The sequence below is a fragment of the Athene noctua genome, chromosome Z (genome assembly GCF_965140245.1).
Source record: "Athene noctua chromosome Z, bAthNoc1.hap1.1, whole genome shotgun sequence".
Classification (NCBI taxonomy): Eukaryota; Metazoa; Chordata; class Aves; order Strigiformes; family Strigidae; genus Athene; species Athene noctua.
In genome coordinates, this window is record NC_134077.1 from 9,057,572 (window position 1) to 9,074,003 (window position 16,432).

Genomic DNA, 16,432 nt, shown 5'->3' on the forward strand with positions numbered 1-16,432 from the left:
TGAGAACTTCTTTTGTCTATATTAAATCAGTAGAGAAATAAATATTAAGCAAGTTGTCTTATTAAACTTAAAAAACCCCTAGTAGAATAATAATTGCATTTTGGGTTTTTTGATTTTTGTTTTTTAATAATTATTGGGTCTAAATTTTTTCCTTGAAATTCATCTTTTTAAAATAAAATATACTACTCAGAAAAACTTGGTGGGTGAATGGCTGCTCAGCTCTGTCCAACACCTTAAAAATTGCAGGCAATTGCCCAGCTGACTGTGGATGGATTGCATTTTTAATGCAACTTTCCATCCCTGTCAGTTGACATTCTAATTTGTTTCCACCAAGAAAGGTTATTGAAACTGGTTTCTTAAGAGAATGAGCTTTCTCCTGGGTTAGACAATGTGTTAAACTGTTGGATAGAATCATAAAAGTTTGAAATAGTGAGAAGGGGGGAAATGGCCTTCTGAATGCATTTGCTCTTGGATCAGTATTAACTTTTGTTTATGGTTTCAGGTGATTTAAGTAATAAAAGTTCCATGAAAGACTGATTTGTTCTAATGGCTGAGAGAGTTAGTAATGTTTACTTCTACCTTCTACAGGGTCATAGACTTCCATCTTATAACTTGCAATTGTCCTAAATTGCATATGAATCTGTGTTCATGATTCTGTTCTTGGGTTGTAAACATTTCTCTCTCCTTATGCCTCACAGTGGAAGAGGGAGACAAAAATCTTCCAGAACTGTCAGATGAACAATGATGACATGAAAGATGTTGGAAAATTGTCAAGTTAAAAATTTGTGCTGAGAGGCACCCCATCATGTTGATTTAACTCTCCTTTCTATCTTTTCCTTTCCTGCCTTTTCTATATCCCCCACCTTCAACACAAACACACATAGATACCCCGGAACTGTGTTTATGGGATTATTCCACTATTGTCCCTGAACTCATAGGATCCAGAAAATTCCAGGTAATGTGGTCATGCACTACACTCATGCATGTGAACTTAAATAAAAATGAAATTAAATATATTCTTGACTAGCAGAACAGTCAGATGCAAAAGCCACCCTCAGGGCTGTGTGACAGGAACAAACACAGATATTCCCAACAGTTAGGAAGCATTCCTGGTGCTCAGCCTAAATGTTCTGTTGTTGAATTTTGTGGTGTAACCCCTAGTTATTATTCTCTGATATTACCCTGAACAACCTTTCTCCATACTTTGTGTTTATACCTTCAAGGCTTGTAGCTGGTTATCATCTATCCCCCTGAGTCATCATTTACCCAAGTTATACATATTTAGTTCTCTTAATCTTCCCTCATAAGTCAGCCCTCTGAGCCCATTAAGAAATTCTATTACTCATCTTTGAATTCCATCTTTTCCTTTCTTTTTTTTTTTTTTTTCTTTCCATGAGTTTCTGAAGACTTCCAGGTGATCATAGTTGACAGGATCATTTCAGATGTGGGTTTTCTACTGACACTGAGGAGGGAGGTGTCCTTGGTCTGGAAGTGACGTACACACTATTGTATATGATATTGTCCACTATCATCTGAAAATGTCTTTTCACATTACAGTCTTTCAGCTTCCTATGTCCTGTTGAACATTCAGACATTTGCCCCTGTGGCTTTTCTCTAACTGTATTTGAGACCTGAATCATGCAAGGTGCTAGGCATGGCTAATCCACCCCAGCAGGGATTCAGGTGACTGGGCACATTGTTAAGGGGTGCAGCACCCTCTAGGATCTGTTGAGATTTGTTCTCCACTCCTCTTCATGCCTGAAATCTTCATTGCTGTGCTGTTTCAATTTAAGATCAGACCTTCTACATTGCTAGATAGCTCTTCCATCTTGATGTAACTGACATTTATCATGCATATTCCTCCTGCCAGTCCTCAGTGCTTTGGGGGCTACACTGTTCAATCTAATACGAATTAAATTTAGAAAGCAAAAATTTCTGCTGGAATCTGTAAGAAATATTTAACTGAAACTATCTACTACATACTCATTGTTCACTAATTTTTAAGTTAATCAACAACAACAAAAAAGTGATCAAAATATCTCTCTGGTAGTGATTATTACACGGTTTACCCTATGTTCTCTGTTCATCAGGAAATTGTACTTCCTTCACTTCACACTGACAAGAGCCCTTTTAAACCCAGTGCACTGAAGCTTGTTGTAATTAATTTCACTGTTTCATTTTCACTGCAAAGATTACATCCTTACACCTCTTGTAAAAATTGTAAGTTTTAGACTTAAATTCACACACTGTTTGTTTTTAACTTCTTACTCAGGAACTCAGTCCCACAATACTGGATGGGAAAGTGTGCCTGGATGCAAGGAACAATAGTGTTTCCAGTTTACTTTTTTTTATTGAATCTATTTAGGACACAATATATTTGTGAGTCTCTGCAGGAATTTGTCCACATTTTAAAAAAATCAGACCGAAGGGTGTTCATAGCTCTAGGTAGAGACTTGGGGGGTTTTGGTTCAAGGCTGAACTTTGCTAGAAACTATTTGTGTAGCTTTGGACAGGCGATTCAATCTTCTTCCAGCCTTTTTGTGCATTGTCTAGTTTCTAAATAATTTTTACTTGGCCCAGGCTCTTAAAGCAAGCTTGCACAATGCAACAATGGCTCAACTTAGAGCTCTTTGCCAGAAAAGCAGTGGCAGCTTTTGTTCTTGGGACCTGCCTCCCTTCCTTTGTACTATAACAGTTAGGAACTTTGAGAAGCCTTTGCCATACTCCCACTACACCTAGTTTCAAGTTGCTTTCTTTCTCATTTACACACATGGAGTATGTGTCTTATGGTAGATAGAGGTCTATTGGTTAAGGAGATCATTTCTGCAGAAGAACTTGATCCTACTTCATGACATTCCACTGCCTATAGTTAATGAACAAGTCAAACTGAGAAAGGAGTAAGGAGAAAGAAATAGGAGATAAGAGACAATACTTGTTTGCTCCTAACATCACTTAGAGGATAGAAGAAACTATTCAAAGTCAAAACATATGGAAAACAGCATCTGGTTATGGGAGCCTGGATGTTAATTGTTCTGACAGCTGAAATTTGTCTCCAGAAATCTCATGAAGCCAGCTGGTATTGTAGAGTTTTCTCTGGCTCCTATTGTGACTCTTACAAGTTTCTGGAGACTTCCAGTCTCAGGTTGATCATCTTGCAGGAGCAGCTGCTGCTTAAAGATTTTCATTTCTATATCAACTGGATACAGGAAATACATTCTTTCTGGGTTTTGATTTGATTTGTAACATAAAAGTCCTAATGTGGCTTCAGATGCTCTCACCTGAATTTAAATTTTAGAAAACCCTGTGGAATTTAGCAGAGATTCTAATGTTATCCCATTTACAGTTCTTGCATACAAGGTGAGGAGAAAAACTTGATCATATGTAACAGAAATGTATTGAGGTTGTTTTTAAGAGGTGTCTTAAAGGTTCCACTCTGAATATGAACTTCTTGACTTGGAAAAACATAGAATGGCAAACTTGGTAAGAAGAATAACTTTAGAGAGATAATTACAATTGTATGTTTCTGAATGGGCTAGAAGTTGTCTAATAATAGCTCTTTCCTGCAGTTGTTTCAGTACCTTTTGCTTTCAACCTTGAGCTGGAAATGTCAGAAGTCTATATTGACACATGTGCCCTACCTCAGACAAGAAAGAATATGAGGCTGTTTGGAACTCATATGAGTCTGTATTTAGAACAGGCTACTTGTGTGTTTCTGAGACAACAGCATAAATAACATCATTTGATGTTGCTATCAACAAGATGTTCACTGCATGGCCCTGGCATTTTTTTTTTTTTCAGGGTGAAAATACCAACTTTTAAAATGTTTTTATGTACAAACAAATTTCCCTCACACAGAATTGATGTTATTTTCCAAGAAGTGTCTGTTCCTCACCCTGGTGAAAGGTAATGAGCAGTAAAAAACAAAACAAAACAACCCTATATGAATGCAGAAGGATAAGGCTTGGAAAAAAGTTGTATGTAGGAGAACAGTCTAATTTGTTTAGAGATCGTTGTCCTTTAGGTTTATTTTGCTAGGATTCAAGGCATCTAAAGTGCATGTTGTGTAACAGTAGCATAGCCTCTGGAGAATAGTTGAGAATTCTTGAAGAAATCTCCCCAAAAGAAGTGGATCCAAAAACCAAAATAAAATGAAGAAGAGTGGGGGAAAGTTTTTGAAACAGCTAAGTGTTTTAGAAAATCCACTGAGTTATTCATATGCTTCTAACAATAGAAAGAACTCAAAAGGCAGGACCCAGAACAGCAGGTACAGAGTCTAATTAATGCATGTACTCTAAGGAGGTTTAACCCATAACTGTCTGAATGCAAACAGTAGTGTTTCAACAGCAGGATTGTTTCTAGTTATATTTCTGCCTTTCACTGGTGAATCACAAGGCAAAAAACCCCACCTTCTGTATTTCCTTTGCGTATTACCACATTGGAAACAAGACATATTGAGGATTTAATGATTTTTTAAAAATTATTATTATTATTTTATTGAAACTCCAATATGAAATGGGTAACACAAATATAGTTGATTTTTGAAGTAATAGGTATGCTGAAGTGAGCCAAGCTTAGAGGTGATCAGGATTTTAACTAAAACTTAATGTTTCCTTACTGAGTAAAAGCCGGAACCTACTTATTCTCATCCTCACTTGAACGATCCCTAGAGTTTGGTCATGACTTTTCTCATCAGCAACTGAGTCCTGAAATACTGGGAACACTATTGCTCTATCCAGAAAACCACTTGCTCATGAGTTTTACCTTAAAGTCAGCCTTTTTGTACTTTAAAATCAAAAGCGTGCCCTAACTGTTTGATGGATAGGGCCTGAGGGCATGCATCCTTCCTTACATCTTAGAGTCCACCGTTATTAGGCAACAAATGAGAAGGTGAAATGAGACTGATCTGTTTGAAAATCAGTTTTCTACTGTAATTCAAAGCATCAAATATTTCCAGATCATATTAGACACATCAACAATCTCTTTGGTAGACAACTACCTTAACCAGTAATATACATTCTTATTTATCTTTGCTGTATGGATGGAAATTAGACATCTGTTCTGGGAAGTAAAATGGCTATACCTGCAGAAACTTGAGCAGTGAATCTTGGATTGACTTGGGCTCAGATGATCGAAAGTATATCTGAAGATTCAGGATGAGGTTTAAAGCTAAAATGTTGGCAGTTATGTGAAAACAGGACCCGGTATATGCTATGTCAAATCAGTAGTTCATTATGTACCTTATCTTGAGCATACCAATCAGCAAAGGATGATTCAAAGCAACTTGCAAGGAACTTTCAAGATCCCAGGAGAAACTTATCTTTATGTGAATCAGAGCTAGAAACTGTTCCCTCATCTGGGGAAAAAAACTTTGAGATCAAAAGCTTTCCAGTTCTACAGTGGGATCGAGGTAAGGAAGCTGTGGAGTTAAGAATAAATAGAGATGGACCCTCAGGGGTCTGCCAGTGATGATGCACTCTGCTCTGATGTGTAGAAGCCCTGGACTCAAGACCCTGTTTCCCTGATTCAGATACGAGTCTGGACTACTGACTGTCCTGGAATAAGTTTATCGGTTTATCTTGCTGTAGACTTTGATCAGAAATTGTATCATGGGGTTGAGAAACACTTACGGGTGAAATATTTCATTAAAACATTCTATGCAAAATTTTGGCTTTTAAAAACTAGTGTTTTCATTAAAAACCTACTTGTTATCAAAAATCATTATGAAAACATTGTCTCTGGTTTTTGAAGATGCTTGCATACACTGGCAGTTACTCAAGTCTCTTTGCTCTTTGCCTGGACACTGTTAAATGTAATTAAGCACTGCTTAGTCTAAGGACTCTGATTTGGAATGTGCATATCCATGTCTCATTTTGAAATATCATAAATGCATTTCAAGTGAGCTAATATTCTCTAAATATGGTTAACTTCTACATTTCCAGATTTGAACTCTTAACTTGTTTTTTAATATTGATTCATGGGTCTATATGAGTGTGCCTTATGTATGCTTTTACATAGAGAACCCTATCACGTTATCTATAGTAGGAAAACGACAGCATCATAATAGTTAATGGAAAATAACATAAGAGGAAAAAGAAAATTAGCATTCCACACAGCAGGGCATTTCGGATGTTAATCTGCCTTGCAATGTAATTGACAGGGAAGCTGATATCTGGGAAGATTTTTATTCCTATCCTTTTCTCTAAACAGTTAGCGTTCAGTAGTTGTGCAGCAGGGGAGATGGAGAAAAGGAAAGTTCTAGCCAAGTGAATGTTCTCTACCAGCAGAGATGTTAACTTTTGTCAGAAGGTAGTTAATCACTGAGAGAGAAACAGATGAAGAAATTGGATAAAACATTTCCAGTTCCAAAAGTCTTTATTGATTGTGTCCCCCTCAAGAAAATTCAGCTCAATCTCTGAAACCCTCAAGTGATTAAACCTTGGGCAGTCCACTGTAGACAAAGCAAATGAGAATTGTTTCAAAACCAGACATGTAGAACTAGGATAGTTAAAGTGAAAAAAGATTTCTTTTTCACTTTGAAATCCTAGCTGGGAGACGTAATCTGAGACGTTGATTTCAAGGCAAGAGTTTTCTTAAGTGGTACAATCTTTCTCTGTGTAACAGATCCCTGAATCTTGAAGCAAATAACTGTTATTTTCAGAGGAAAAGTTTTAAAAATGGGAGGCGTATCTCTGGTCCACCACAGATAACTTGTATCCGTTTGTCTAAATGTTTTAATGGTAATTAGGGCACAGAGAGACTGAAGCATCACTAAATGAGCTGTTCGGAACTGTGACCAGTTAGGAATTCCTGCTTCCCAGAGATGCAAGTGTTTTGCTCTCAAAGCATCTTCTCTACAAGACTGATGTTGTCTTTAAGCTGGAGCATGATCACTAGCATGTGGTCTAAGGTATGCAATATAACTATTCTCCTCCAATTTCTGTACGCAGCTGGAAGGTCTTGGATGGTTGTGCTTATACTGAAGTTTTCTTTCTTGACCTCCACAGTGTGCTGCAGGGGTTGGCTTCTCTGCCTTGTGGTTTTGGGAAGTTTGGTATATTAAAGATGGTAGGGGAATAGGTTCTACAGTAGTGGACACTATTAATTGATTTCTTTGTTCTTTCTTGCATACCTATGAAATGAAGAGTATCTTGTTCACACATTCATTCGCTATACAGGAGTCTGACATAGAGTAACATAGGAACAACTGCTTAGAAAACCTCACTGTTAAAATCAATTAATATTGTTGTAACTAGAAGAACAAATATAATTGATTCAAAGAAGAAAAAACAAAAGAAAACTGACAGTCTTGTGATAGTTTTAGCTTTTCTTGGGCAAGGATTCTGGTTTTAGTTACACTTACAGGTATCAGAAGGTCTGTAGTTTCAGAAGTTATCACCTGTCGTCTGAGCTGTGATAACTGGTTGAGTGCATACTCCATGTGTTGGGTCTGTGTGTGGCTGGCTTTTGGTAGTGGGGGACGGGTCTACAGAGGTGGCCCCTGTGAGAAACTTCTCAAGGCTCCCCTGGCTCCAAGTTAGACCTACCTCTGTCCAAGGCTGAGACAATTAGTGATGGTGGCTGTGCCTCTGTGATAACATATTTAAGAAGGGGAACCTGAGAGGAGGAGGGGTTGTAAGGGAAATACCTATAGAAATACTGAGGTCAGTTGAAGAAAATAAGAGGAGCAGGAGAGGTATACTGTAACAGAGACCACCCTGAAGCCCATGGAGGTCACAGCTGGAATGGATGCCCATCTGCAGTCCATGGACCCCAAAATGGAGCAGGTGGCTGTGACCGCAGAGGGCCAGGACTCTGATGGAAAACTGCACTGGAGCGGTTTGTTACAGGGAGGACTGCAGCCCATGGGAGGGACCCAACTAGACAAGTTCATGAAGAGCTGCAGCCTGTGGGAAAGACTCATATTGGAGAAGTTTGCAGAAGACTGTCTACCATGGGAGGTACCCCATGCTGAAGCAGGGGAAAAGTGTGGGGAGTCCTCCCCCTGAGGAAGATGGAGCGGCAGAGACAGTGTGTGATGAACTGACCACAACCCCCATCCCCTGACATCCTATACCATTTGTGGGGGAGAAGTTAGAGAAATCAGGAGAAAAGCTGTGAGCCCAGGAAGAAGGCAGGGGTGGGGGGGGGAAGGTGTTTTTAAGATGTGTTTGTATTTCTCACTGTCCTACTCTGATTTGACTGGTAAATTAGTGGTGGTGGTGTTCAAATGAAAATGATGCTTTTTCTTTTTCCCCAATCGAGTTTGTCTTTTGCCTGTGACCATAATTGGTGAGACATCCCTCCCTGCTTTATCTCAACCTGCAAGCCTTTTGTTATATTTCTCCTCCCCATCCTCACAGGGAACAGCTGCATAGGCTCAGTTTCCCTCTGGGCTTAAACTGAAACACTCTACCATCACAGAAGTTTGTGAATCAGAAACTAGCTTAGACTAGTTGAGCCAGACTTCCCAAAACCTAGGATTAAGCTAACTATTCTGGGTTATCACCAATTTACCTGAGGTCAGTGTCTGAACCAAGAATTCTTCTGAGAGAGGCAATAGATTATGGGTCACATCATGAACCTAATTTTACATTGATGTAATTGCATAGTTCTGTTGAGCTAGATGCAAGCTCTTCCCTTGACTGGATTTACACCCCTGAGCTCAGAACCTGCTTTAGCTCTTGGTTTTCATCCAAGAGCCTTAAAGCACCTAACAAACTTTTTAATTTTCCATCATAATGCCAAAGAGTAAACATAGTCCCAGAAAGATTAAGAGCCCCTTTCACAAAGTCTGTTGAAGTGTAAAAGTATTTTTTCATTAGATTTAGACTGGACCTTTAATGCCTTGTTCAGACAGACAGCAAATACCTGGAAGTTATCCTGGTTATAACATAGCTCTTAGACAATGCCTCAGGATCTAGATGTACGGAAAAGCTAAAGGCATGCTTTGTGTAAGGTTATGTAGTACTAATAAAATCATAAGATGTCACCGAAACATATCACACAAAGAAAGGGTCATAAGTCACTAATTGCTTGTTCTTTGATCTAAACAATGGGCAAAGAGGAGAAGCTGAGCCAGGATACCTGTGACTGGCTGCCAGAATAAAACAAGAAAAGAGGAAAAAAACCCTGAATTACAGTTATTAATAAATCTCCAGTAAGTATCGTCTTCATCTCCCACCATATATATTAAGGATTAATCAAAGCAGAGATAATGCATATACTTGAGATAACTGGGAGGTTAGAGGTAACAGGTGGAATCTGATGCTGTGAACATGCAACCTTGAAGCTAACAACCTGTACCTGAGATAGCTGTGTGTGGTTCTTACACCTGGTGTAGAGGATAGGCCTCTCCAGAGGTTTATTCTTCTCCTGTATACTAGGTCAAATGAATGTCTTGTCACCGACAGTAGACCATGAGATAAATTTAAATAGCTAAATTTGAATTAGGTGACCAGTGCTTTTTAGCTGGTTACCTTATCTGGTTTAAAGTGTCTCGGAGTGAACTGGTTCACTGAAGTGATAAGCACTGAGATGTCAAGTAAAAAGACTGGTTTTATTTGTCCCGGGATGAGTTGAGTACTAGTGGGGTGAAATGAGTATTGGTTCCCAGAATTATTCTGTTCAGCTCAGAATCAGTCCTCTGACTGTTTTGTCTCCCAGGCTTGTATAAAATCTTCCAAGAGACTTATTGTAGGGTTGAAGTTTTCTTAAGTGAGATCATTATCCACCTGTATTCTATGCAATTATTATTTACATTCTTGAATTCCCTGGAGGTAAAATTAAAATAGAGCACTTTTTTTTTTTTTTTCCCTAAGCTTTTGTTTTTCTTTCCCCCTTCTCTTTAACAACCTTTTTCCCAGGAGAACACTTTACACGTCCTCATGTTTCCAAGAGACTGCAGTTCAATAGGTTGAGAGTTAATTGCCATCTGGGAGTTTCCAGATGTTTATTTGCTACCCCAAAGAGCTGTCCACTGGAAAAAAAAAATTAACAGCTGGAAAGACACAATCCAAACAAAGTCTCTTTTAACTGATTGACATATGTCTAGAAAACTTAGCATGTTTTGAGAGAAATGGAACTGAAATTAGGAACAGCTATGAGCAAGTCCTTCATTATCAATAATTAGTCAATTAGACTGGGTTTTTTGCTTCAAATTCAGATACAATTCACAAGCACTGTATTCATCATTATCACCCATACAAGTAGAGGACAGAAATAATATATAGCCTTCACTTTGTCCTTAAGAGATGTGTTCAAAAATAAGTTATACTGTTGAACATAGGTCGTTCCAGGGGGCTGAATGGTGCAAATTATTTGTAATGTGATATGAAGCCTTTCACCCAGAAGGCAGATTGACACTGAGCCCAAACAGCTGATGGCAAGTGAGCTGTTAAGTTGAGCTACTTAAGAGTTTACTTTTTTTTTTTCTTTTTTTTTTTTTTTTTTTCCTTAGTGAAATGAGCAGTTTTGTACACAACCAAAAGTTTCTGTAGGGAGAATTGATTGTTCTGAAATTGTTCTCCATCTGGGAAATCAAAAGGGAAAAAAAACCCCTTTTACACCAGTTTGGCTTTGTTCTGTAAAATCCAATACAGCTACTTTATATGACATTTGTTTCAAGACTCAGTTGCTTAGGGTGTTGTATCCTGTAGTATCAACCTGAGTTCAATAGTCTGTTCTTTAAACAACACTCTCCAGGAAGGAAGAACCCTTTGGAGGGGTCATATGGATGCACACTGAAAGAGGTAGCCTAAGAAAAGTGACACCTGAAGGATGTGATACATTTGTAATTCCATTAAGCATCACAATATGAAGGACAAATCAAGAATTTTAATGGGTGTTTGGGGTCAGAAGAGGGGGTGAGGAGGGCAAGAAATCTTAATTGGTTATCATCCAAGTGAACAAAGAGCTGAAATATGGAAATTATTGGAGGATGGAATACAGATATGTGTGTTTTATCACAAGCCACACATGAAGTTTTTTAAAAATGGTGCTCTATCTGATGACTGATGCTGGGTTTGTGTCTTACAGAGCAATCTTGTGATAGGTAAAGGGAAGACAAAAACCCCCACAAACTGGCCTTTTCAAGTTCAAATTTAAGACTTATTATGAACATTAATCTGTAGTTTATTCTACCTGGCCATTGCTGGGGTGAAACTTCTGATTGTCTCTAAGTAATCAGGATTTACTTAATGAGGTACTATTTTTCCTAAATAAATCAGATTTTGCTAAACAAGAGTGGAATAGAGTGTCATTCATATGCATGAAATTTTTATAGAGCAAGGGGGGAAAAAATACTTCCACAAAACATTTTTTTGTCCCTGAAAAACAAGTTTTTTCTTTGCCCATAGGAGAGACTAGATTTCTTCTTTTCTATTTCAAAGTCTTATCCTTAACATCTTCTTTGGGAAATCAGTGATGTTTGGATCCATCCTACTAAGTAAATTTCTGGGAGTTTTGTACTTCTACCACTTCCATAGACATGTTTGGAGAGGACCTAATGGAGGTTTCTCCCTTATGAGAACTTGCCTCCACACACTCCTAAGTGGATCTTGGAAGAAAGATGCTCCTTCAGAGGAGTAGTCTTCTGTCTGTGCAGTCTGAATTACAGTCATGATATGGTAGGAATTGCAGGATGTTGTTACCCTGAACTGTTGTCATGGCCATCACAATGAGGAAAAATATATAGCTATCATTATGGGAGCTTTACACTGTAGTTTATCTCTATAACAGTGTACTATGATGTGCCTAATTAGACTGCTCCATGTCTGCTACTAAAGGGAGACTTTCTTATTGTGTGTCCTCAGCCTGTGATTTAGCACTGGAATTAAATTTAAGCAGAGTTTTGCATTTGATTATCAAGCTATGGGTGACTTTTAGGGATCCTTTTCAGCCCATTAGTTCTACTAACTGTAAACTCTCTGCCACAGTTTCTTCCTGTTTGGTAGATGCAGACTAAGTGAAAACTCATCCATTTAAAGTTAGAGGGGAATGAATCCAACTAATCCCAATTAGAGTATGAAAACTTGCTATTGTTCAGCCTCCTTCCTTGATTGTCAACATCTGCTTCTGAGCCTCAGTTATTGACACATAACAAATATGATTGGCTTGAATAAACTGAAAAGAACAGGACCTTCACAAAGTAATGTAGGGTAAGAAATAGGGAAAATATATTTATTTTCCATGGTAAATTAGAACACTCATCCATCTTATAGCTTCATTGTGAGAGAAGTAGGGTGACTTCCAAAAGACAACCTTTATAAAAAAAATATATATATATGTTTGTAGAAAAAATTATCCCTAGTCTCTTGTGAGTACTAATCTGTTAAAAACATGGTAAAAAAGAAAATAAGTGTGTATTTCTTCAGTAATATTGTCTAAGAAACAAACTTGGATAAAACAATGAACATTGTATGGACAAAAAGATTACAGTGGTGATCAGAGATGAAAAAAATTCATAGCCTACTCTTTATTCACCTGTTGCATACTTTATTACATGCATAGGGAGAAAGTGCATGGGTCAAGATGAAGTTATGGGACACGGTTTTTCATTTGGCAGTCTCGCTACTTGTGCTGGTTTTGGAAGATACCCACAGTTCGATGGACATGCTGCCTAAACATTGAAAGATATGATACTTCCATTTCAAGGAGCTGGTGAGGTTGCAGACATTCTGTAGTAACTTCAGAGAAAATATCCTCTGCATAACAAGCACTTATTTGGTTGCAGAAAATGATGGGCTTACAGTATATTGCAGTAAGAAGGAATAATCTGATCACATCAGACACACACAACTGGTGTAAGACATTACAACATTGATGAGTTTTACCAGTTTTACTGGAAAGCGAGCATGGAGGCAGAGATTTTGCTCTGCCCACCATGACCAGGGCTTAAGCCTTTGAGGTTGCTAAGACAACTTTTATGAAATATGAAAGTCATTGGATCATCTCTGAAGTTCTAATGATCTGTAAAACAACATGGATGTTTTGGATTGATTATTTGGGCTTTGCTGTGATTGTCTTTGTATGCATGGCTAGAAGCCAATGAGATCCTGCAGCAGCAAGTGCAGGGTGGTGGCTTTCTGGTGTGATGCAAACAGGGAGACTACTTGTGGATGCAAGTCAGGCTAAACAGTAGGCGTAGTCCTCTGCAGTAGGAAGTCCCAAGTCCTTGTATGCCCTTTACTTTGAAGGGTTCTTGTTACAACAGAAGGGCATGAGACCATCAGCATGACATGACAGTAAGGGGCTTGTTCCCAGAGCCGCTGCTGGAGCAGGAGTGGGATCTCATGCTCCACCTTGCCACCATGTGGGTTCTTTGAGTTCCCTAATCTTGTACAACCCTCTGTATTTGAAACTTAAGCATGTATTCAAGCAAAAATAAGCACTCATAGCCACGATGTTGCTCATTTTTCATCAGGGCTCAGAAGAAGTGGTGAAAGCTTCATTTCTTGACTCTACTACTGACCTACCAAGGAGAGATTTTTTATGATTGATTTACTGGGAAAGGGGTGATGATGAAAAACTGTGGGGGGGTTATGTCTCAACATTAAACAGATCCCCTCTGAAGCACTGCTTTTACTGAGGTTTTGCCTTTTGTTTATAGGCTGTGCCTTCCTAACGTACTGCGAAAGGGAGTCTGCTCTAAAGGCCCAGAGTGCGCTGCATGAACAGAAGACACTGCCAGGGGTGAGTCCAGATTGATAACTTTTGGGGATTTTTTTAAATTTAAAATGGGTTACATATGGAGTTCTTGTCTTAGGTTTGTAATCATAAAGTCTCCGGTTGCCTAAATGATTCACTATTTGTATTGTGCTAATAAAATCAAGATACCACCAACCCACCCAAACTACACAAAACAAAACCCCTTTTTGCTCTTATCTGGAGTCAGGAAAACAGTGATTAATTGGTTATGGGCTGGATTCTACCAGCCTTACTTAGCTGAGGAAAGACTTTAGGATTCTGACCACTACATGAAATATTAGAAGTGCTCACCAGGTACTGCCTCTTACTATTTTTCTTTTCTGAAGCAAGGTGTGGCAGCAAGAAATAAACAAACAGATCACATTATTGAGTTATCACAGAATGAAAACATATTCCTGATGACAAAGTGGTTTGACTCAGTTACTTTAGTATTCAAGCAGCTGTAGCAGATTGGAAAGGCAGTGAGACAAGGAGAAAAGAGAGAGAGGAGAGACGAACACAGGATAATGAGGAAAATTATTCACATGAGCAAGATCTAAGGTTCAGACAACACAAGCAGAACTAAAAATAGAATCAGCATTATATGGGGAAGACCTGCCCTGCTGGGATGGATTTCCAGTTTAGCAGTAACCAGGAGGAGGGAAAGAGAGACTATTTAGATTCAGCTAGAGTACATGGCTTGGAAACAGCTGAGTGCAGTACTCCTGTGGCTAGAATAGGGATGGTTTCACAACAACACAGAAGTCAGTGATCAAGTAATTAAAAGTGGGGTCCTGGGGGTTCAAGGTTGCATCTAAACTGAGAGGAAATTGATCCAAAAGTCTGCTTTTATTAGTCGGTTTTGAATGACTGAGTCCTGCATACCCCTAACCTACATTTCCACAAAACCTAAGACACATCAGTTGCTCTATGTTGCTGAAGAAAGTGTTGATTCTGCTCTGCTTGTTTCCATCATCCTGAGTCTATTTACCTATCTCTATGCCACCTTGCCAGTATGGAGATGCCCACACACTCACTCATCTACATCTATCTTTGCTTTAAAGGCCATACCTTATGTAAATATATACATACTTCATTCCCTAAAAATACATTTCTGTCAGCTGACAACTCCCTCTGAATTATTTTTTTCTAGAAACATATCAGCCACAGATTGAAAGTAACTTGAGTCTTGTTGGGGTTTAGGTTTTGCGTTTTATTTTTTCCTTTTCATTTTCCCTCCAACAGATGATGTTTTCTTTTTACTTCTTTCCCCTCTGAATGATAGAACTGGATGTACAAAAAAATAAAGGTTCTTTGGTAATATTTTACCTGAAATTTTCTGAAATATGCTTGAAATCAATTATGTATTTATTAAAAGCAGAGATATGCTTGTGATGTATAGAGCGTTCTGTATTTAAATGATACTAACTGGAATTCCAATTGTTTTCACTGGGATTAGAATCTCATCCTGAAGCTGTATGATGGGAATATCTTCAAGAAGACAGTGAGTCAGTGAGACTGAGGGCTCAGAATTGGTGAGGGAGGGCAAATGATGATTGAGGATTATTTTTTTTTAAATTCTTTATATGCCCACAGTTCTGAATCTCAGTCTGCATTTTAGAGATTTCAAATCACTAAACTCTTAACATCAAAAATGTTGTCTTGGATAGGCAAAATTCAACTAACTTTTGCATTAAATTCAAGACTTCCTTCAGAGGTTATGATGACTGATTCTAGACTACAGGCAAAACATTCTTTCCTCGGTTTATATAATTTCTAATCACATATAACCCATACTGACCATGCTGACTTTAGAAAGCTTTTGTTTGGTTTTACACTTTGAGGTGACACATCAGGATCTGATTGAATTGGGAATGGTGAATCCTCTGTCTAAAATAGCAACCAGGTTTTTGAGAGTTCTGAGCACTGACTTATCTCATCCATTTCATTTCCAGTTCTGTTTGTCTCAGGATAAAGGTTTACTTTCTACCAGCAAATCCTCTGCATACAGCTTTCTGCCAAGTTTCTGAACTCATCTTCTGAATGATGTCACTGTAGTTTATTTAAGGAAACCAGCCTTGTCTCTTGATAAACTATCATGCCTGGGTACTGTTTTATGGTTCCTATGTGAGTAGCAGAGAATTATTTATGACTTACTTGACTGTTCTTGATAACATGCACCAACAATATCAAACATAGTTCATCACCATAAAATAAAAAGCACTTGTAAGGTCAGGGGTCTAAGTCCTTATTCACATGAGTTCACAAATGACACATATATAACACCTTCTCTTGACCCTCTACTGTCTGTGACACAAACAGAACTACTGAGGAGGTATCAAAAATAATTAACAAGCCTGTTATAGAGAAAAAAAAAATAGTACTACAGTGAGCTTTTGAATCAAGACACTTCTTTCACATCCCCCAGTAAAGTGCATTTGCCTGCTCTTGCAATATTGCTGTTTGTGTTCTTTGTATTATAAAACACAGAACTGAGTCATTTTTAATAATATGCACATGAATGCTAATGTATGGAAATGGTAAGGCATGAGGAGTTTGTGTCCAGATTCAGACGTCTTGCCTCTTAGCTATGTATCACTTTGTTTTTAGTAGAGTGGCTACATGCACATATTTTACAGTAATTACTTTCTGGATGTGCTTTGTAAGATGACAGAAATATGTTTCACATATTTCTATGTTATATGTGGGACATAAAGTCATCTCGTGGAATAATCAAAAGACTTCCAAG

The 16,432-nt window shown here is 38.2% G+C and overlaps 1 protein-coding gene across 10 annotated transcripts in view; it reads left to right on the forward strand.

Moving 5' to 3' along the window:
* Window positions 1-16,432, forward strand: part of CELF4 (CUGBP Elav-like family member 4) — a 714,868-nt gene that overhangs the window by 81,715 nt on the left and 616,721 nt on the right. For all 10 annotated transcript variants that reach the window (XM_074932824.1, XM_074932826.1, XM_074932823.1 and 7 more), the window contains exon 2: window positions 13,607-13,689. In XM_074932824.1, coding sequence (XP_074788925.1) covers window positions 13,607-13,689 — 83 coding nt within the window. The remainder of the gene's footprint in view (window positions 1-13,606; window positions 13,690-16,432) is intronic.